The sequence below is a fragment of the Mustela putorius genome, unplaced genomic scaffold (assembly GCF_011764305.1).
Source record: "Mustela putorius furo isolate JIRA1106 unplaced genomic scaffold, ASM1176430v1.1 tig00003846_pilon_pilon_pilon, whole genome shotgun sequence".
Classification (NCBI taxonomy): domain Eukaryota; kingdom Metazoa; phylum Chordata; class Mammalia; order Carnivora; family Mustelidae; genus Mustela; species Mustela putorius.
In genome coordinates, this window is record NW_025421999.1 from 12,678,485 (window position 1) to 12,702,433 (window position 23,949).

At 36.9% G+C, this 23,949-nt stretch overlaps 1 protein-coding gene across 2 annotated transcripts in view; it reads left to right on the forward strand.

Moving 5' to 3' along the window:
• Window positions 1-23,949, forward strand: part of LOC101690827 (28S ribosomal protein S28, mitochondrial) — a 111,267-nt gene that overhangs the window by 20,475 nt on the left and 66,843 nt on the right. For both annotated transcript variants that reach the window (XM_045063179.1, XM_004774233.3), the window contains exon 2: window positions 2,575-2,756. In XM_045063179.1, the coding sequence (XP_044919114.1) occupies window positions 2,575-2,756 (182 nt within the window). The remainder of the gene's footprint in view (window positions 1-2,574; window positions 2,757-23,949) is intronic.

The window sequence follows — 23,949 nt, forward strand, 5'->3', positions numbered from 1 at the left end:
TTTATGGGTGACATAGTGGCTCCTAGTGGAACTTTACAGTAGCAGCTCTTGTCCCTGCTGGGTTGGTGTGACTCTTTGCGCTACCTCTAGAGGGCAACTCATAGCCTGTGCCTGCGTAGAGTTTGTTTTGCCCTTGGCTCCCTACAAAAAGAGCTATTTTTTTGAGGTGCTTAAGTATCTTTAATATACTCTGTGGAGTTCTAAAACTAGTGGTATGGCTGAAAGCGTAATATTCCTGCTACCTTTTCAGCTTTTTTGGCATGTAGATTTGTTTTTGGTTTAGGTGAGCACTTGGGTGCTCAGGATTCCTTCCCAGTGAGTTTTGACTCACTGAAATCTGTCACGATAACCTTCCTGCGTCTGAGGTACTTGGCATCAGCCAAATGTTTTGACTTTCTTTTCTTTTGACTTTCTTTTTCTTGAGGCAGAGGTCATAAGTTTTTGGTCTTTGGGTCAGAGTTTGTTTTACCAGATTGATAAAGTAAAAGGCTTTTTAAATTTTTATTTTTTAAAAATATTTTATTTATTTGTCAGAGAGAGGAGAGAGAGAGTACAAGCAGGGAGAGTGGCAGGCAGTGGGAGAGGGAGAAGCGGGCTCCTCGAGGAGCTGGGACCCTGATGTGGGGCTTAATCCCAGGACCCTTGGGTCATGACCTGAGTTGAAGGCAGGCGCCTAACTGACTGAGCCACCCAGGCATCCCTAAAAGGCTTTAAAAAAAAATAAACATGGCAAAATTGGGAATTTTATGTTCATACGTGGATTTCTGGCTTTTCTTGGAGAATCAAAAGATGTGGCAGCCCTGGACTCGATTTGCGGCTGCAGCTGGAGCTGTCGTGGCTCTGCCTTTGAGACTGGTGCATATTCTGCTGCTCACCACATCCCCACCCAGCCTGGCATCTGAGTTTGTAATCCTTGGAGTACTACATCCCTTAAAAATGAGTCATAAAATGGTTGTATAGTTTGTAAAGAAAGCATACTATCAAACTCTTAATAATTCTCCCTGAAATAATAGATGTAAAAGTTATTCCAAATACGTGATGTAGGTAGATTAAATTGTTAGTATTCTTCTGTAATTAGCTCTCACAAACAGAAACTTAATAGTTCCCTTAGTTTGAGCCAGAGAATGCACATACGACACCACACACAAATTAAAGACAAGTAGAAGGTATAAGTCTGTACTCATGGATTTCTGAAAAACCATGTGTTTGGAAAAAAATTTGTAAGTTAAAAAAAAAAAAGGAGTCTGCATTATAGGTTCAGTCATACCTCAAGTACATTCAATATGTAAAAAGACTCCTAGAAAATGAGCAGCACAAAACAAGAAGCTATTTTTCCTTTGAAATTTTGCGTTAGGAAAAAGAAGAAAATTATAACAAAACTGTTTAAAAATACTATATAGCAAGAACTCATGTTCATCCTGGTAATTGAAGGATCCTTAATCACTTTTATCTTAATCTGTATTTAAACAACAACAAAAAAAAAACCCCTTTTTTGGGCTATTTTTTATTGAAGTATAATTAACATACAGTGTCATATTAGTTGGGGTATATGATATGAGTCAGCAGTTCTGTACATTAATGCTCATATGATAGGTGTACTCTTAATCCCCTTGATCAGTTTCACTCATTCCTTCCCTCTCCTACTTCTCCCTCTGGCAACCACCAGTTTGTTCTCTTTATTAAAGAGTCTGTTTTTTTGTTTGTCTCTTTATTTGTTCATTTGTTTATTTTGTTTCTTAAATTTCATATATGAGAGAAATCACGAAATTCCACATAAGAGTGAAATCATCTGATAATTGTCTTTCTTCTTCTGACTTATTTTATGTAGGATTGTATGCTCTAGGTTCCATCCATATTGTTGAAAATGGCAAGATCTCTTTTTTTTTTCTTTTGTAGCTGAGTAATATTCTGTTGTATATTTATACTACATTTTCTTTTTCCATTCATTTGTCACTGGATACTTGGGTTGCTTTTGTTGTAAATAATGCTACAGTAAACTTAGGGGTGCATGTATCTTTTCTAATTGTTTTTCATTTTCTAATTGGTTAAATTCCCAATAGTGGGATTAATGGATCATATGGTAATTCTCTTTTTCATTTTTTGAGGAACCTCCATACTGTTTAGTTACTCCCACTAAACTTGAATTTGAAGGTGTTCCCCCCCACCCCAGATGATCAGTATTAGGAATAAAGTTAATCACCTTCTTGGATGCCCTACTCACATGCTCAGACTCTGAGCCCCCTCTGTCCCCATGGTAGGAGGTTTTGTCTAAGGATAGTCCTTACTTTGCTCATATTCCAGATTCTACTCTGAGCCATGACATTAGCACCATTTCTCATAAGTACTTTTCTTGGTTTCCTCTTCAAAAAGGAAAAGGAGGAAGAGGAAGTTGAAGAGTATATCTAGTTTTTTCAAGGAAAATTCCATTGAAATATTTTTTTCGTATTGCCACAAAATATAAATATACAGCATGTTGACTTTTAGAAGTTTCCCCTGTAAGATTTTATTACATCTATCATATTATACCTTTATTTTGAATTATATGCATATAAATCTCTCCTCTTTTTTTTTTAGGGCTCTCCAAAAAATGTGGAATCCTTTGCATCTATGCTGAGACATTCTCCTCTTACACAGATGGGACCTGCCAAGGATAAACTAGTCATTGGACGAATCTTCCATATTGTAGAAAATGATCTTTATATAGATTTTGGCGGCAAGTTTCATTGTGTATGTAGAAGACCAGAAGTGGATGGAGAGTAAGTAGAATCATTTCCAGGTGTTTTGAGAGTGTTGATAAAAGTCGAGATACCTCAAAAGTATTATTGAACTTTAATTGGTGATTTGCTAAAAGTCAGAAAATATGTTTTATTTCTCTTCATTATGTTAGTTAGGGAAGTTAGGTGGGATTCATGTCATGTCATTTTAGTTACATTAGGCTAAGTTCATATCTTCTCAAAGCAGCGAGAGCACTTTTAGGGAAGTTATTATCCTGGTAATAAACTATTCCCCGCCATGAAATTAAAATAGGCTTTATAGTGATCCATATTGCTCAGGCCATTTTACGTGTAATCTTTTTTGCTTCTTTCTCAGTTCCACAATCTACTGCTTCTCAGAGATGCCTCCCTTTCTACTTCTTTATGCTCCTTTCCTCTCCTGCTACCAAATTCCAATGCTTTATCATTTTCTTTTCTTATTTTGCATCTATTCTCAGAATTATAATCTTCCCTATTAGAGAACAGAATTCATTCTGTTTATAACTCACAAATAAAGATACTTGTGAGTGTAAATATGCACTGGGGAAGCCATTAAGGTAGGAGATCTAGGAGTAGCATATCAAGAGTGAAAGGAGATGTGGAACTAAGATTCTGGGATTGGAAAACAATGGTAAGCAGTATAGAAATTATTTTTCCCATCAGTTTTTATTGTGAACATTTAAAAAATTTCAGTATTTTTGATACCAGGATGCATCTTAGAGTTGATATGTCATTTTAATTGGCAATGTTTTTTATTCCTTTTTTTTTTTGTTTAAGATTTTATTTATTTGTCAGAGAGAGAGAGTGCAAGAGCGAGCACAGGCAGGCAGAGTGACAGGCAGAGTCAGAGGGAGAAGCATGCTCCCTGTGGAGCAAGGAGCCCAATGTGGGACTCCATCCCAGGACGCTGGGATCATGACCTGAGTTGAAAGCAGCTGCTTAACCAACTGAGCCACCCAGGTGTCCCAGTGTTTTTTATTCTTAATAGTACATAAAGTAATGGTGACTCTAGTACTCATTGGTGTCTTAGGATGAATTACAGTGATTAAGAAGTTTGTGATGTTTAAGAATGAGTCATAGTGTAGAGATGAATAGGGAAAGAATCTGCTCTAGATCTAAGAGAGCAGTTATGAAAATGTGTATGTGTTGCTTCTCTGCTGAAAGTTCTGGGTATCTAAAGGTCCAGTTGATAACTGGGCTCAAATGATTCGGAGACATAAACTCATTCTCCCTGAATCTGAATTGGACCTGACAAACTTAATACAAATTTCCTCAGATCAGTGGCATGTGAATAAATATTTAATAATTAGTTCTCCAATAGAAAAGGCCCAGATTTGCCAATTCTGTGGTCTAAAACACTCCCGCTGTGGCCAGTCCTTTTTTTTCCTTTCTTAAAGATTTTATTTATTTATTTGAGAGAGAGAGAGAGAATATGAGAGGGGAGGTCAGAGGGAGAAGCAGACTGCCCTTGGAGCTGGGAGCCTAATGTGGGACTCGATCCCAGGACTCCGGGATCATGACCTGAGCTGAAGGCAGTTGCTTAACCAACTGAGCCACCCAGGTGACCCCTCACTATAGCCAATCTTAAGTTACCAGTGTAATGCCCTGAGTGCAGAGTTGGGAATACATGTACACAGTCAGCTCCCGCTGGCTCTAGCACACCACTACCTCGGATAATCACAGGCTAAACAGTAAGTGCCATGAACCAGGTCATACCTAGGAAAGAAAATGGGCTGCTTATGCTACCTCACATTGAGAGGTAATGGCTCAAGATAGCTTGTCTTAGTATCAAATAACATACATGCTTAGTCAAAAATAGTAAGAACTCAAAAAATTTCTAAGTAGAATAAGTCTGTCAATGCAGATATTAATAGTGCCTTTCTATTGTGTAATGGGTCATTGAAGGGATTAAATCAGGTAATGTATGTAAAGACTTAGATTGGTGACTGGCATTAATAAACAATGCTACTATTATTACTGTTCTTGAAATCCTGGTGATTTGGATTTCTGTGAAGTAATGATGACATTACTCAAGAATTCCTGTTGAGGGTTTTGTAGGAGGCAAGTGTGAAGATAGGTGGTCCTTAAGTTATCCTTCAAGAGAGGCGTCCTAAGCTCTTGGATATTGTCAGTAGTGGTTGTGGCAGATCACTTTTCATTAATAGAAAATATGTCATTTTCTATATTTAAAATCGAAGTACTGTTTTATTTTATACAAAGAAATCTTCTCATCTCCCTGCAATTGATAAGCTTTCATCATGCTCCCATGGGTGATACTCAGGTGCAATGGCCATATTTATTCTTTCTTTTCTTTTTTTTTTTTTTTAAAGATTTTATTTATTTATTTGTCAGAGAGAGAACGCACAAGCAGGCAGAGTGGCAGGCAAAGGCAGAGAGAGAAGCAGGCTTCCTGCCAAGCAAGGAGCCTGATGTGGGACTCGATCCCAGGACCCCTGGGATCATGACCTGAGCTGAAGGCAGAAGCTTAACCGACTGAGCCATTCAGGCGTCCCAGCCATCTTTATTCTTACAAGCTGACCTAACTTGCAGCCAGAACATCAGTATTAATTTTACAAAAAATAAAATTTACAGATAACTCTGCTGAATTACGAGCATTTCACCAGCTCAGTCAGATTTATTACAACTTGCAAATATAGCATACGTGTTTCCTTATGTTTGTGGTTAGAATTTCGTTCATGATATTTCTTTCATGGGTATTTATTTCTTTGTGGATATTCTTTTATGTATACTGTTTTTTCCCATTTTGTTAAAATTCTAAAACATCAATTTTTTTTCATTAAGTTATATGTTTGAACATAATATTACAAAATGCCTTAGAAACTAGAGTTTCTGATTTGATTCTCAGACGTTATTTCGTACATCACAGAATTTTAAGTATCAGTTTTTGTGATTAGATATTTCTCTAGTAAGTACCATAATACGGTTTGAATTTATTTTATGTACAGTATAGCTTTAAGTGTTTAAATACTATAATTTGTTGCAATATTTACTGTCTTAATTTTTCATTGAAAACTATACATATACCACCGAAGCACATGTTCTGTTACAGAAATTACTATATAGTTGAAGCCCTCATCTCCACATAAATTCCTGCCAGCGAAGCAATCTGTTTAACAAAAGATTTTTGGGGGTGACATGGATGGCTCATAATAGTTTTTCAAGTGAATTGTCTAGCCTGTGGAGCGGTCTCTGTATTAGAGTCTTTTTAAAATTTTTTTACGCATTTAGCAAAGTTAAATGCTTGCATCTCTTTGTTTTTTAGTTACCTACAGTAGTTATTTTTCAACTCCTGCTTACATCTGATTGCCCAGGACCCAATCACTCTCCGCAGAAATTCCCACTTCAACTCCCACATCACTCACAAAATCAATACATTTATGGCTGAGGATCACGAAGAGTGCAGGAGTTGATTTATTTGTTCATCCACCCATTCACTCATTCAGCAAATGTTTACTGGACCTCTTCAGTTTGGCAGGCACTTTTGGAAGGGCTGGTAAACTAGTCAGACTAGCTCTCTGTTCGCATGAAATTGGGGCAACAACTTCTACTGGAGGGACGGAGAATATATAGTAAAGAAGTACACAAATAGGTTTTAAAAATTGGTAATTACATTAGTAAAAAGGGATAATGTGACAAAATATCTGGCAGGTGGAAGATAATAGTAGTTAGGAAAGGGCTTTTATTATTACTTCTATTGTTGAAATCTGAAATACCCTCAGAGTGCATTTTTGTTAATTCTTCTAATGGTAAACAAGAGTCACGGCTTAAATTCTATTCCGCTCTGGTCCTACAGACTGGTAATGTTATTTCTAATAATGTGCTAAGGGGAGTAGTGTACTTTAGTCAAGATTTGGCTTGAATGGTTTGGTTCCTTTTGTTCCCTTCCTATCTGTGTATATACATACCTTAATGGCTATGTAGGTAATAACTACAACTCCCTCTCTGCATACATTGTTTTCTAGGGAGAAACGTTCTATCTTAGCAAATCCTTTGTTGTCCAGTTTTTAATTCATCATGGAAAGGTTTCTACTCTTCCTAAAGTATTTTTTAAATTTCTTGATTTCTATATGTAGAAGTGCTTAGGTTCTTTCCAAAACCCTTCCCTAGGTCTCTTATAGTTACTTGTCACTTACGCTTTGAAAGTATTGAGGCACCTGGGTGGGTCAGTTGGTTATGTGTCTGACTCTTGATTTCGGCTCAGGTCATGATCTCAGGGCTGTGAGACTGAGCCTCACGTCAGGCTCCATGCTCTTTCTTTCTCCCTTTCTCTCTGCCTCTCCCCTTCACTCTTCCCTTCTTAAAAAAAAAAAAAAGGTATTACAGGAAAGTGTCAAATCAGCTTAGTTACTGTTTCATTTACTTTGCCTTTCTACCTGTATCCAAGACAAAATTTGTGGGTGGGAAATATTTTATTTAGATCTATGTGTTGTCTTTATAGTTGGTAGAAAGATGATAATAACAAATGAGAAAGTAATGAGATCGAGCTAGGTCTCTGGTCATCCCCTTTTCATATCTACAAGTTTAGATTACATGATTAGATAGAGCAGCTTTTTGGGCTGGACACATGTTTACTCTCCACCTCCATGATGTCAGGCTGCCTCTGAGCAGATTTTAGGGGGGTGACTGAGTAAGGGCATAACTTCTTGCTTTGGTACATTTACTTAAGAGCCTACAAGTAAGATGCAGATATTTTGCATAATTTGTTCATCATTCATCAGCCTGACCTGCTTTTTAAAATTCCTTTTGAGAACCATTTTTTTCTCTTCAGTTTGACTTCTGTGTCATTGAATCTGTTTTACTTTAGGACAGTTTCAGTTAATTAAATGCAAAGAAAAATAAGTCAAATTTAATAAAATACCTAGTTTGGCAAAATGTTTTAAGTTTTTCATTATTTTTAAGATTTTTTAAAAGTTTAAAATTTTAATTCCAGTATGGTTAACATACAGGTTTATATTAGTTTTAGGTGTGTAAAAAGTGATTCAGTGATTCGGTATATTACTTAGGGTTCATCGTGATAAGTGTAAACTTTAATCCCCATCACCTATTTCACCCATCCCCCACTGACCTTCCCTCTGGTAACCATCCATTTGTTTTCTATAGTGAAGAATCTTTCTTGGTTTGTCTCATCTCTTTTTTTCCTTTTGCTCATTTGTTTCTTAAATTCTGTATGAGTCGGATCATGTGGTATTTCTCTTTCTCTGAGTGACTTATTTTCCTTAGCATTATATACTCTCTACTTCTATCAGTGTTGTTGCAAATGACAAGATTGCATTCTTTTTTATGGCTGAATAATATTCCACTGTGTATGTATATACCACATCTTCTTTAACCATTTATCTATCAGTGGACACTTGGGCTACTTCCATAATTTGGCTGCTGTAATACTGCAGTAAACAGGGCTGCATATATCCCTTTGGATTAGTTTTTTGTATGTGTGTGTTTTGGGAGTAAATACCCAGTAGTGCAATTACTGGATTGTAGGGTAGTTTTATTTTCAGCTTTTTGTGGAACCTCTATACTGTCTTCTCCAGTGGCTGCAATAGTTTATATTCCTACCAGCAGTGCACAAGGGTTCCTTTTTCTCCACATCCTCAACAACACTTGTTTCTTTCATTATTGCTTTTAATATAGTTCATGGTGTTTCAAACTCAGAGCAACTGATAAGAATCAGAAATTATTTTGGTTAACCGAATATTCTAATTAGCTAAGTGATAGCCTTTTAATAAGTTCTATAGCTTTTTTGTTTTGATACTTGTTTTTTATTATACCTTGCTCTGTTCTCAACATGGGGCTTGAACTCACAACCCTGAGATCGAGAGTCACATGCTCTACCGCCTAAGCCAGCCAGGCATCCTTGATGATAGTTTAGAGGAACACTTTCAGCCTCTGTCCCAAGAAGCTCTCGAGTTCTGCAGAAAGGTTTCAGAGACTCTTCTGGGGTAGCCGGGAAATTAGACCCTACTTTCAGAGTGGCTCCATCTTCATTTTATACATTACAATTCTGGAACACTTTGTTTAAAGAGTCAGGGAACACCTGGGTGGCTCAGTTAAGTGTCTGACTCTTGATTTGGCTCAGGTCATGATCTCAGACCACAGATATGCTCCACTGAGAGGGAGTCTGCTAGATATTCTCTCCCCCGCCCTACTCTCTCTCTCTCAAGTGAATAAATAAATCTTAAAAAAAAAAAATGTGTATGTGGGAAATGGTATATTTCTACCACAAAAAAAAAAGTTTGAAAAATACTTCTAAAAGAAAATTCTAGAAAGACATTATATTAATAGTCACAGTCATCAGAGTATAAACTATGGTATTTAAGCATGAATAATAGTATTGTGATCCACTTAGACTGAGTTGCAAAATAGAAATAAATAAATTCAGAGATCTTGGAGGTGTGGATGGGGCCTAATTCTAACAATACCAACCTTAAAAGTTGTAACCATTATATTGTTTTTCTTTCATGTCAGATTGTGACTTGAAATCAGAAATCAGATTATGACAAATTTGAGCGAATGACTCAGGCATTAACTTCTTTGGTAGTTATCATTGCATTAACTGACTTGCTAAATTAATCAACAATTTTCTTCTCTAAAACCCACTGACTGATACCAGCATTGACTGGAAAATTAGAAATCGGTGGTCCTCTACAATATCTGGTTCTTTCACTTCTTCTGTTCAACTATATCTTTAGCTAAAGCTACTTTTGTTTGTTCCCAAATCTGTTTATTTTATTTTATTTTATTTTTTTATTTGACAGAGATAGAAACAGTGAGAGAGGGAACACAACCAGGGTGAGTGGGAGAGGAAGAAGCAGGGAGCCCGATGCGGACCTCAATCCCAGGACCCTGGGATCGTGACCTGAGCCAAAGGCAGACGCTTAATGACTCAGCCACCTAGGCGTCCCCCAAAACCTATTTATATTGTTAAGTAATTTTTTGAATATTGCATAAATTAATAAAATATGAGTATGGAAAGGATTTTTGTTCTTAAGAAAGGCTAATTTTAATGTTTTGGAAAGATCCTCATAAAGGAGAGGTATTTTTTAAGAAACTATTATTTAATTAGTTTGGGCAAGTAAACCATAAAGATGGGGAAGGGGAATCGTAAAAGTCTGGAAGGAATTGCTTTCCAACTGTCTTTCTGTTCTTGTTTTACTTTAAAGTGGCTGATTCTCCCAGACATTTTAGTAAGGGTATTTATTGCTTATATAAAGAAATCAGTTCAGAGCTCCAGTGAGTGGACCTCTCCTCAGCGAGAAGGCCTGGACCTCTATCAGAGTATTTGCATTATTTGCTAACCTAATGTCTTCACAGTATATGTGTATGCTTTTTTAATGAGTTCTCACTTTAACTTACTTTTCCATGAGCCAATCTAAAGTCAGAGGGCTTCACTGTGACTTAAAAACATAAAGCTCTTACCTGTCTCCTGCCCTTTTTTGAGACATTTTTTCTAATGTTATTAACACAGCACACAAGTTCACAAAATTTGTCCTAGTGTGATCTAAGATTGTTCCCTTTCCATATTCCCATCTGATAAACATAATAGCTAGTTTTTTTGAAAACCTACATTGGCACTCCATATGTATTGTCTGATGGCCTTTCTGGAAAACAGTATGGAGGTTCCACAGGAAGTTAAAAATAGAGGTACCCTATGACCCGCAATTGCACTGGGTATTTACCCCAAAGATACAAATGTAATGATCCAAAGGGGCACCTGCACCCCAATGTTCATGGCAGCAGTGTCCACAATAGCCAAACTATGGAGGAAGCCTAGATGTCCATCAACAAGTGAATGAATAAAGATGTAGTATGTGTGATAGGTATATATGTATGTGTGTATATACACACATACATACACGCACACTCAACGGAATGTTAATCAGCCATCAAAAAGGATGAATCTTAGCATTTACATCAACATGCATGGAACTGGAGGGTTTTATGCCGAGTGAAGTAAATCAGTCAGAGAAAGAGAATCATCGTATGGTTTCACTAATATGTGGAATATAAGAAATAGCGCAGAGGATCATAGGAGAAGGGAGGGAAAACTGAATGGGAAGAAATCAGAGAGGGAGACAAACATGAGAGGCTCTTAACTATAGGAGACAAACCGAGGGTTGCTGGAAGGGAGGTGGGTGGGAATAGGGTAACCAGATGATGGACATTAGGGAGGGCACGGGTGATGTGATGAGCACTGGGTGTTATATACAACTGATAAATTACTGAACTCTACATCTGATACTAATCATGTACTTATATGTTGGCTAATTGAATTTTATTTTATTTTATTTTTTTTTAAGATTTTATTTATTTATTTGACAGAGAGAAATCACAAGTAGACTGAGAGGGAGGCAGAGAGAGAGAGAGGGAAGCAGGCTTCCTGATGAGCAGAGAGCCCGATGCGGGACTCGATCCCAGGACCCTGAGATCATGACCTGAGCCGAAGGCAGCGGCTTAACCCACTGAGCCACCCAGGCGCCCGGCTAATTGAATTTTAATTTTAAAAGAAAGTAGGGGATATTTTCTCCATTTTCCAAATGAAGAAAGTGAGTCTGTGAGCATAATATGCTGCAGTGACCCAACTGGTAATTAATAAGGCAGGGATTCAAACTTGAGGCTGTGTGTATCCAGCACAGCCCTTGAATGTTCTTTTCACTTTACTGTGCTGCTCTCCAGATCCCACAACATATAGTTACTAAGTATCATAGGACCCTCTGAAAATGGTCTCACATATGAACCAGTTTTTATACCAGGGACCCTGAAGACAGTGTGGTGGGAAGGCTCTGTGGGAGGTCTGTTGAAGAATTGTAGGTAGCCTGTTATAATATCCTTGGTTGTGGTGTGCATGATCTGATATGTTTGGGTAGAGTTACCACTGATAAAGTAATGATAGTGGGTCCAGGCTTTGTTTCAGAATACATGCATAACATAATTATGGTGAGACCTGTAGTCACAGGATCTGGTTAATGTCTGACAGTGATTGGAGCTGAGAGTCACCTGGCCTGTTATTTGGGAGTGCTTATTTCAAAAAAGTTTATTTTGCAAATTGTAGAAAGTTGACTCTTTACATGTTAATACTCAATTTTTACTTCTTTAAGTGAATTTTTAAAAATTAAAAAATTTTTTTAAATGTTTTATTTATTTATTTGACAGAGGGAGAGAGAGATCACAAGCAGGCAGAAAGGCAGGCAGAGAGAGGTGGGGGAAGCAGGCTTCCTGCTGAGCAGAGAGCCCCATGCAGGACTCAATCCCAGGACCCTGAGACCATGACCTGAGCCAGAGGTAGAGGCTTAACCCACTGAGCCAGCCAGGCACCCCTCAATTTTTAATTCTTTGATTCTTTTTATCAAATGTGTCATCTACTTTCCTTGAACCTTGTCAGACCTAAAGTAGTTTAACCTGCCTTTTGGTCTTTGCTTTTGATGAACCGAGGTCATAAATATAAACATTAATATCTGTGTTGTATTATAATTCAAATATATCGAACTATTGCTCTTTAACTACACAACACTCCCAATTTTGTAGTTTTTGTGTTTTGCCTTTAGATGTCATTATTCTTTCTCTGCTGTTTTACCTGTGTCTCCATTTTTAGCTTTTTTGAACTTTTTAATTTTCTTCTTCTAATATTCTGATGCCCATGAAATTGATCACCAGATTTATTGTGCTTAAAATAAGAGCAGCTGGTATTTGAGGATGACCTCTCAGCCTCTTCTGTAAGTAAAGTGTATGTGCTTTAGCAGATGGACTCTAACATGTGTTTTGACAGCTTCTAAACTCCTCTGCTTAGTTCTCATTGGGTTCTGTGGAGACTTGATGTCACCAGATTAGTAACTTCCTGATAAGTGAAGTGTAACTAGGTTGGGGTCTTGCCTGTGTTGACTGCGTGTCCACTGATGCCTTTGATAGGGATTGTCACATCTCAGGACAGTGTTTGTTGAACTAGTCAATGTGCTGAGTGTCTTGAACATGAGTATTTATTGTGGTGGAGACTTTAGCACCTCCAGTAGGAATATTAGTGAAAATAAGATGGGATTACTGGACCTCAAATACTATTTGAGTTGATATCAATTCTTAGATACATTTGTAAGTAAATGGGTAAATTTCCTAAGAGCATTATTAAACCCAGAGTATTGTCTTCTATAGCATTGCTTAGTTTGATTGGCTTAAAATGTACCTGTAGTGCAGTTTGTCATTCTCAAGAATTAAGCTTTTGATTTTATTATTTTTATTGTTTTATAAATTGAGTTTTTATTTTGATTCCAGTATATTTAACATACAATGATATGTTAGTTTCAGGTGTACAGTGTAGTGATTCAGCAATTCCATACATCACCCAGAGCTTATCACAAGTGCCCTCCTTAATCCCCATCACCTGTTTCACCCAGCCCTCCACCTGCCTCCCCTCTGGTGACCATCAGTTTATTCTCTATAGTTAAGAGTCTGTTTCTTGGCTTCTTTCTCTCCCCCACCCCCTCTTTTTTTCCTTTGTTCATTTGTTTCTTAAATTCCACATATGAGCGAAATCATATGGTGTTTATCTTTCTCTGACTGACTTATTTTGCTTATCATAATGCCCTTTTGCTCCATCCATGTTGTTGCAAAAGGCAAGATTGCATTCTTTTATATGGCTGAATAATATTCCATATATATCACTCTTCTTTATCCATTTTATTTTTAAATAAACTAGGTCATGTGCAATTTTTCACTGAGTCAGCAAGCATTTAACTAGCAGCTGTCATGTGTCACCTCTGTGTTTAATGCTGTTGATGTTCAAATTAAAGACTCCCTGCTTTCAGGGGGTCTGATTCAGTTGGGGATAGAGAGGTAAATCAATATACATTACACTGTGTAAGTTCTATTTACTGTATCCTACAGGATTGGAAAAGAGGGGATCAGTGATTCTGTTAGGTTGTCAGAAAAGGTTTCCCAGATGAACTAGCAATTGAATTGAGTTGTAAAGGATGAAGAGTAGGAGATACAAAGTGTAAAAAGTGCCTGCACTTGGAAAAGTTTTAAGTGAGAGAGAGCCTGCCTTTCTGGGAACCCAAGTGGCTTACTTGGCTTAAGTTGAGAAGAGATGAGAGAGTGGGGAGATGGGCAGGAGACAGATCTTCAAGGGATTTATATATCATTTTTAAAAACTGGGGCTTTGTTCTGAAAGTGATAAAGAGCCGTTAAAACACGGACTGGGTTTGTGTTTCAATGAGATCATTCTGGCAGTGCTGTGGAGCCTATATTGGAAGAATGAAATGAGTTGGGCCAATAAAGAAGCTTCCGGAAAGAAGTGATGAGAACATTAATTAAGTCTGAGGGTCAGGAGAGGAGACTTACATTAGCAATTTAGGAGGTAGAAGAACCAGGTCTTGGTGATTCAGTATGGATAGTGAGGTTGACATTTTGGTGTTTGATTTAAGACATGAATGACTAGATAGATAGTAAGTCTGGATGTATTGGGGAGGTAGAGAAGGGGAATGGATTATATTGATATTTTTGTATGCTTTGAAAAATAAAAATTTAAATGCCCAGATTTAGGTCAGTTTTGATTCTCTCATTCCCACTCATTGTCATACAACTACTGATTAGTGTCAGTTAAGGAACATTTCTCTTTTTACTGAAATATAATATCCTTGTGGTTAAGCCATGCTTATATTTATGGCTAGAGAGCCAAATTCTCTAAATTTTATTTTATTGTTATATTTTAATTTTGATTTTTCAAGAATTGTATATATTTCTCTAAAATCCTTAAGTCCAGTTTTACAAATGAAATATATTTATTTATTAACGTGTTAATGAAGATCACGTCTCTTAAAGCATTATTTCTACACTGGCATCTCTATCAAAACACACATGATTGACAGTTCTGAAAATCGAAGAGTTTCAAAACAAGCATGATTGGCAGTTCTAAGGTAACTAGCACGTGCACTGAATATTATTTGTACTTTTGTTTGACACTAAGGTGGAAAAAATGAGCTAATTTCCCAGTCTTTGTTTCTATTTCAGGTTGTATGATATATAGGGTCAAATAAAGAGTGGGTGGATATTGAATGTTTCAAAGACTGAAGTTTTCAAGGTGTGGTGGTGGGGGAAAAGAGAAAATAAGAATTTGAAATAAGTGGTTTTCTTTTTTCCAGAGGACATGGTACACAGTTGAAAAGTATGAATGTTTTGAAATAGATTTGTGATTGAAAATCATTCTATCATATTTTCTTAACAAAGCTCTGCTTATTATTTTTTTTTTTTAGGATAAAAGAACTTCTATTATATTTAACTTCTTAGTAAGAAGCCTTAAGAATACGTATAAATTATAAAATACGATCCCAGAAGTGTCTTAGGTTCATGAAACACCCATGTCGTCAGGCTTTTTGAATAGCATTAGACTTAAAAACAACAACAAAACCAAACTCACAGATAAAGAGAACAGATTGGTATTTGCCAGAGGCAGGAGGTAGGGGGTGGCAAAATGGAGGATGGGACGTCAAAAGTACAAATTTCCAGTTATAAATAAGCCACGGAGATACGATATATTGCATGGTCACTATAGTTAATGATACTGTGTTGCATATTTGAAACTTGCTAAGAGTAGATCTTGAAAGTTCTCATCACAAGAAAAAAATTTCTTGCATAATTATATATGGTGATGACATTAGCTAGACTTGCTGTGGTATCATTTCACAATATATATGAATATCAAATTATTATGTTGTACACCTGAAATTAATGTTATATATGTCAGTTATTCCTCAGATTAAAAAAAAAATGTTTTTAATGAAGAGTATTAGAGGTTCTTTTTTCCCCCTCTCAGATACATGACATGTTCTGTTGGATTGATTTGTTCTATTAGATTCTATTTTGATTGATGTGCAAAATTGATTTGCTTTGTATAGCATAATCATGTATGTATAGCTGCGTTAGCCCAGAGGTTGTGTATAAACTTATATGTCTAATAGCTTTGCCATATATGCCTTCCCAGAACTGTAAAGGTTAAAAGTGAATCTGGAAACTACTATGGTGGCTGCTTGTTAAGGAATGCGAGCAATTAAGTGTTCCCGCAAAAGCTTTGAAGTTAATATCTTAATAGGATGAAGAGGAGAAAAAGTCAAGGCTGCACTCCCTACAATTGGTTCAGGCTGTAGTTCTATTGACTTAAGAATAAGAGTTTAGAAAAATTAAAAGCTATTTTCAGTAGAAAGTGTGAGTTCTACTTTAGTGTGTAGAATTTTGTTTTAATTTAGATTGCCACTTTATAACATGTAGAAACTCTCAGGGACCCAGGAGTTTGTATTCTGTAATTTGTGGTTAATAGTAAGAACAATAATAGCTAACATTTGTTGAGCCCTCTATGCTAGCACATTACTGAGTTTTGTATGTATTATTTAATCTTTTTATTACTCTATGGTACATGCTTTTAGAATCTTTATTTAAAAAACACGGAAGAAACAAAGGCTATAGAGATTTTAAGTCATTTCCCCAAGGGTAGCAGCTAATAAGTAAGCAGACCTAATATGATATAGCTTCTTACTGTTCATCACTACTTTATACTGATTAAATACACTTCCTGGGTGAGTATGTGTGTGTGTGTGTGATTTGTTAATTTTTTCAGCAACTATTTGTTGAGTATCTTAATTACAATGTGCTGAATGCAGTTTAAATGTACTGTATTATGTCTTTAGGAGGAAGCGTGCATAGGGCACAGAGGAATACAGAGGAATATACCGGGATAAATGCCTACATGAGTGATGTGGTCAAGCACAGAAATCAGAGGAGAAGCTGGAGAAATGAAAGTTGAAATGGTTTCATAAAAAAAAGGGCCTCCTCAAAGAGAGGAAACTTTAGCTAGAGTCTGAAAGATGGGGGAGGGGCATTAGGAGATGCATATTAAGAAGACATCTGTGGGGAAAAATCACGAGTAAAGGCATGGCACTGAGAATGAGCTTGATGAGATCGTGTTAGTTATCTCTACCTGTGAAACATGTTCATCCAAAACTGAGTGGCTTAAAACAATAAAGATTTATTCTTTCCCACAGTTGCTATGGGTCAGGAATCCAGGAGTGTTTTAGCTGAACGGTTATGGCTCAAGAGTTTCTCATGAAGTTAAGGCAAAACATTGGCCAGGACTGCAGTCATCTGAGGGCTTGACTGAGGCTGGAGGATATGATGCCTTGACTGAGGCTGGAGGATATGATGCCTTGGTGGTTCCTTCACGTGCCCGGCAAGTTAATGCTGGCTGTGGCCGGAGGTCGCAGTTTCTCATCACATGGACTCTCCATTGGGCTTTGTGAGTGTCTTCACAACATAGTAGTTAGCTTCCCCCCGAGTGAATAATTTAAAAAAGGTTGAGGTGGTTGTGACACCTCTTATAACCTAGCCATGCATTGTCACTTCTGCCTTATTCTGTTCATGAGAAGCAAGTCACTAAACCTAGTCCACACTGGAGGGGAAGGGAATTAGTTTCCACCTTTCAGAGGGAATTGTGTACAAAATATCTGTACATATTCTGTATGTTGTGTACATAATATCTGTACAGATACAAAATATCTGTATACCATAGTGATCAGGAGCCCATGGCTTGGTGAAGTTTTAGAGGGGTAAATGTAATACTTGCTTTGCTAGACAAGCAAGCATCCTTAGAGAATATTCTGAATTTCAGGGGCACCTGTGTGGCTCAGTTGGCTAAGCATCTTCCTTCGCCTTGGGTTGCGATCCCAGGATCCTAGGATCGAACCCCTTTTTGGGCTCCCTCCTCAGCCTCAACAGGGAGCCTGCCACTCCCCCTGCTTGTGCTCTCCCTCTCTCTGTCAAATAAATAAATCTTGAAGAAAGAAAGAGAGGGAGGGAGGGAAGGAAGGAAGGAAAGAAAGAAGGAAGGAGACCCTGAATTTCAGGCTAAGAACTTAGGACAGAGGAAAGACAGCAGAGTGGCTTTTGGTTAGTGATATTTTTGTGCAATGACATCTGCAGTGTGTGAGACGGAATGGTTGCCGCAAGGACGGTTCTGAGACTGTCATAGTAGTCCAGGCAGGGGCTGGCCCAGGGTGAGGAGAGATGGGAAAGGAAAGCTAGGAGGAACTGTTCACAGAAATGACTAGTGCTTGAGGTTTCCAGCCTAAGGGCCTAGACAAACAGAGGTCACAGCAATAGGAAGTTGGGCAGAGTTACTGTTCACAGGGCAGGACATGGAGCTCTGTTTTAGACATGTTGTGTTTTTCTGTAGAGATTTAGCCACATGGGATTGGATTGATGAAAAATTAGGCTGTAAAGTAACAATAGAGCTAGAATTAGCAATTCATATTGGACTATAATTTTCTATATCTTCTTTTATCAGCAAAAATGAAACAAAAAAAAAAAAACAAAGGCAACAGCATCAGTGCAGACTTGTGTTTGCACTACATTAAGGGAGGGGGACTGACTTGAAGAAACCTTGCAGTGTTCAGGTTCGGGTATCTTTAGAACTGATAAAGCTTTATTTCTCAAAGTGGAATACAGATAGAGCAGTAACAGATGAGATCCTGGAGAAGTTGCGGAACCTTGCCGGGTATATTCAGTAGATGTTTGTATTACTCGACTTGGACCAGAGTTCTCAAAATTCTTTCACTCGCTTTTAGTAGACTTCCTATTAATTTACCTTCTTCACTCTTAGGCCTCTTGTTCCTCTCCTCCTCCTCCTTAGCAGATAACTTATCTCCTTCTTTATTGAAATCAAGTTCATACATTAGTTTAATCCATATGAAACTACTATTTTTTTTTTAAGATTTTATTTATTTATTTGACAGACAGAGATCACAAGTAGGCAGAGAGGCAGGCAGAGAGAGAGAGAGAGAGAGAGAGAGGGAAGCAGGCTTCCTGCAGAGCAGAGAGCCCGATGTGGGGCTCGATCCCAGGACCCTGAGATCATGACCCGAGCCGAAGGCAGCAGCCCAAACCACTGAGCCACCCAGGTGCCCCTGAAACTACTATTTTTTTAAGTAAAATTGTTGAATATCTGATTCAACTTAATATCCATGGATTTCCTATTCTTTACCTTAAATCATCTTTTTCTAGAGAATTTGATAAAATTTGAAACAATTTTACCTTGTTTCCTCTTCAAACTATTGTTCTATTCCTCCCTGTTCCCCAGATTGCCCCTGTATTCCAGATTTCCATTAATACCTCGGGTCAGCCCACCTGGCTTGCCCTCACCATCCTACTAACTGCACATGTCCTTTTAAATTTGGTAGTGCCCCAGGCATGTGCCCAGCAGTTTGCTCAAGCTCTCTCATAGTCCACACCAGTGGCTCTTCCCTTTTCTGAAACTGTCACATACCTTCATATTCTTGGTGATTCTTCTACTTCCCTGATCTTTTTTATACATTCCTCCAAAAGTGCTTTATAAAATTTTGGGAAGAAAGAAAGTAAGGCGGAGATACGGTAGTTTTGGGCTTGTCTGGGGAAGTTGAGGAGGGGATATATCAGGAAAAACATAGGGGTGGAGGACAAGGGGCCTTGGTTCTGATTCTATATCATCATTGAAAAGCACTTTATAGGGGGCGCCTGGGTGGCTCAGTGGGTTAAGCCGCTGCCTTCGGCTCAGGTCATGATCTCAGGGTCCTGGGATCGAGTCCCACATCGGGCTCTCTGCTCAGCAGGGGGCCTGCTTCCCTTCCTCTCTCTCTGACTGCCTCTCTGCCTACTTGTGATCTCTGTCTGTCAAATAAATAAATAAAATCTTTAAAAAAAAAAAAAGAAAGAAAAGCACTTTATATGCCTGTAAGTGGCCCTTACAAATGTCTCCATTTGTATGTATCCCTTTTTCTTTTATTTTAATTGTGAGTAAATTAGGAATTCAGGTTCAACATCGTCCCATACTTGAAAATACAATGCTTTGTTTTTAGCTTGTTTTAATTCTTAAGGAAAGATTTTTCCATAAATATACTAGTTAAATTTCTTTTAAAGTTTTAATTCAGAACCTTAATTTTGGACTAAAATAGAATACTTTGTATTCTTTTTTAAAATGCAAATTAGTATTAAATAGGTATAATTAAATCCTTAATTAGTACTGATTGAGCACATTATAATGTTCATGTGGATTGTATGCTACTGACTGTGTCATTTTTGAATTTATTAAGCAACGACTCTTTCCTGGATGTATTACCCTTAAAAGCATTTTTCTTTACATATACTACTTTTTTTGATAATAGGATTACCAATTACTTGTTATGGCATGTAGTAGAGAGAACTGTCCATCTTTCAGCATGGAATATGATTTGAGGTTATTCGGCTTTGGGAATATATTGCTGTGAATGCGTATATCTTGAGACTCAACATTTTCGCTAGAGTTAACCTTACCTGAGAACTTTTGTTTTACTCACCATCCATTTTGTTTTGGCCTTTACACTATATTTACTTTTTATTTACTGGGACAATATGATATGCTCTACTGGTTTAGAAAAGTTAACAGCTAAACATAAATTCTTTAAATCTCACAACCTAATCCAGAAACTGATTTTCTTTTTCTAATTGTAATTGCAAATATTTTAGCCTGTTTCCTGAATGTAATTTATTTAGAAACTTTAATTTTGAATTTAGCTTCTTTTTCAAATACTGTACCTTTGTCATGAATTTTTAAGTTCTTTGTTTCATGTGTTTCACTGAAGGAAAAATCTGAAGTTTGAAGGAAAATGTTCCAGAATTAAAGCTTAGCATATGCTAATTTGTGATATAAGTTCTATATGTGTTAGTAATGGTGATGATGGTGGTGATGATGATGGCTGATTATAGCAGCAGCCACTTCCTGATTTTTAGAACTGTTATGAATGTCTCTCTCCAAAGGAATTTTAAGTCACTTTAAGAAAACAAACATATGCTATATCTTTTGGCAAAAATAATTTTTAAGTGTCTGGCATAGTGCCTTGCAGATTATAAATTCGCCATAAATATTAAGCGTTTAGCTAACAGTAGGGTGTTGAAATTATTGGTTGAGATGTACTATTCTTAGTTTTCTGTTGGTGTTGCAAAGGAACAGAAGTACATTTGTTGAGTAGATATAACTATCCCTGTTTAAGTAAAGTAACAAGAACTGTTAAGAAGAAAAATAAAAGTAATGTTGAATTCAGTGAGAATTTATTATTTTCCAGAATTAGAAATCAGCAGATATCTGTTCTTATCTTCAGAGTTGTCAAATATTGTCATAATCATTATAGTCACTAATTATCACCTGTTAGCTTTTGCCATGTTTTGTCGCTTGTAAGTGTCATTGTGGTTTAAGCCTATTGGCCTTGAAATAAGAATTCCTGCACTTGAATCCTGGCCATATGACGTATTAATTGTGTGATCTTGGACAAGTTACTTAACTTTTTGGAGTCTCAGTTTTCTTGTCTTTAAAATGGGTGAATGAGGGGCGCCTGGGTGGCTCAGTGGATTAAGCCTCTGCCTTCGGCTCAGGTCATGGTCTCAGGGTCCTGGGTTCGAGCCCCACATTGGGCACTCTGCTCAGCGAGAAGCCTGCTTCCTCCTCTCTCTCTCTCTCTGCCTGCCTCTCTGCCTACTTGTGATCTCTCTCTGTCAAATAAATAAATAAAATCTTAAAAAATAAAAATAAAAATAAAATGGGTGAATGAGTTGATAGGACTTCCCTCAAATGGTTGGTATGAGAACTAAAAGCAGTTCTCATTAAGTACATAGCACATAGCAGAAGACCTGACAGCCTGTGGCTTAGACATATAGAGGCTTACTTTTCTTGTTGAGAATTCTGGATGTTGATGGCTTTGGGGGTTACTTCAGCAAGTTGAACCACGTCAGCACTGGCTCTATGTTTCTTGAATCCTGGATGCAGTTAAGGCTGCGGGTTAACATATCTGTACTCAAGAGAATGAAGAGAATGGGGTGGGCCTGTTAGCTTCTCTGTCTTTTTTTGTCAGGAAAACAAAAGCTTTTTTAGAAATCTCTTCCATACTTCAGCCAACCTTTCTTTGATCGAGCTAGTATAAATTGGCCCTTCCCTAGCTGCAGGGGAAGCTCCGAAGAAAACAGGCATTTAATCTTTTCATAGTGCGGTGCTGCAGGAGAAGAGGGGAATAACTCTCCTGTTACCTAAGCTGATGGGCTCCGCCCCGTTGCCTGATCCACAGCTGTTGAGTGGTGAGCTGAGCTACAGATCAGCCGTGTATACTGTACTTCAGAGGCCTGTTTCTCCAATTCTGCCCCTCAAAACAAAACAAAACAAAAAAACAAGACACCCACATTACAAGCATTTGAATAAACATTATCCAACATCTACATAAATATGGTTTTTCTTCTTAAAATTCTGTATTTTTCAGAATGAAAATTACTTAATCTCTTTAGGCTGACTGAATAAAATAAAAATATAAAACAAAATGGAAATTAGTAACCAAATGTTTTGTCCATTAGGAATAACTTCTATGATATGTTTGTTTCAAGGAATTTCTGATAACATTTTTCAACTTTCTGTGGTAAAAAAAAAAAACAAAAACCCATAATATGTAATTAAAGTAATAAGTTTTGCCTCTTTCCGTTCTAATTATTATGTTTTAACTCATGGTAAATGAGTTTGTTCTATGCTCATTTCCTAAGGGGTGGTTATCCACTGATTTCATTTTCTGGAAAATAAAATTATGTCACAATTCTTGGAAACTGCATATTTATTTATTTTTTTGTTTTGTTTTTTTCAGAAATGGGGGTGGGGTGAAGAGTGGGTGAAATTAAGGTCATAATCCAAATTCTCTATTCAGTCCTCAGAGACATAACCATTGCTTACTCTTTTATTTTTCTTGTTTATATTTGAGGTAAATTACACTGAATTTTGTAGAGAAAAAAGGGATAAAATAGAGTAACATTTTGAGCTAGGCAACATTATCCACATTTTGTAGGCAAGGGGACTGAGGCCTAGAGAAGTTTGAAATTTAGGCAGAGTCAATAAGCTAGTACACAGCAGAGTTTGGATTGGAGCTGGACCTGTGCCACAGCTCATTGTGAGCCTGAAATCCTGAACAGTCTCCACTTAAGATAGCTCTTTCTGTTTCTTTTAAAATATTTAAGTGACATGTTTATCAAATCCGATATACTTCTATATAATCCTTTTTTACATTTCAACAATTTTTTGTTGTAATAATCTTTTGCAAAATAATTAAGAAACGTAATTAAATATAAGTCATAGTTTATCTTAGGCCACAATTTTCTGGGTTTTTTTTCTACCAAATCATTTTGCCAGAGATGTTATCAAGTAATATTTATCTAAGTTAAGCTAAATTCAGCCACACCATTGTCAACTATGAACTGTCATTGACTAATAAAACAGATGGACTGTTAACTGTTTGACCTTTCTAGTCTGAATTTCAAAATATGTCTTTTCAACTAATGGCATTGTGATATGTCTATCTACAATTCTGTGTGTAGAGCTCATTTTCAGGTTCATTTTTTTAATTGGATAATTTGCCAGGCAAAATATTTATAGTTACTTTTTTATAAGAAAAAGGAAAGTTTAAAGAAGTATTTATACATTTATCATTATAAATATCATTAAATACAAATACTGTATTCTTTTACATTAAAATTTTGTCTTACTAAAAATGTATTAATTTCTGCAAGTTTTTGTTCTAATTTTACTGTATGCTCTTCTGTTTATTATAAAGGTACAGTATTGACCAAACCCAACCCAATTAATTCTGTTGGTTTCTTCATTTTATTTTTAAGATTTTATTATTAAGCAATCTCTATACCCAACATGGGGTGTAGAAATCAAGAGTCTCACATTCTATCAACTGAGCCAGCCAGTCACCCCCAGTTTCTTCATTTTAGATTAATACTTTAATTCACTTACTTACTCTGTGTATTAATCAATACAGTGTCAAAGCTAATATTCTTCAGTGATCAAGCCAAATTGCTAAAATAATATTATGTTGTGTTTCTGTTGCTAATTTTTTTCTTTTTGTTTTAACTTGTAAAAGTAACACAGTCTCATTAAAAAAAAAAAGGTTGGGGGGTGTGTTCCTGGGTGGCTCAGTTGGTTAAGCGACTGCCTTCAGCTCAGGTCAATATCCTGGAGTCCCAGGATCAAGTCTCACATCAGGCTCCCTGCTCAGTGGGAAGTCTGCTTCTCCTTCTAACCTCTCCCCTCTCATGCTCTCTCTCTCAAATACATAAATCTTAAAAAAAAAAAAAAAAAAAAAAAAAAAAAAAAAGAAAA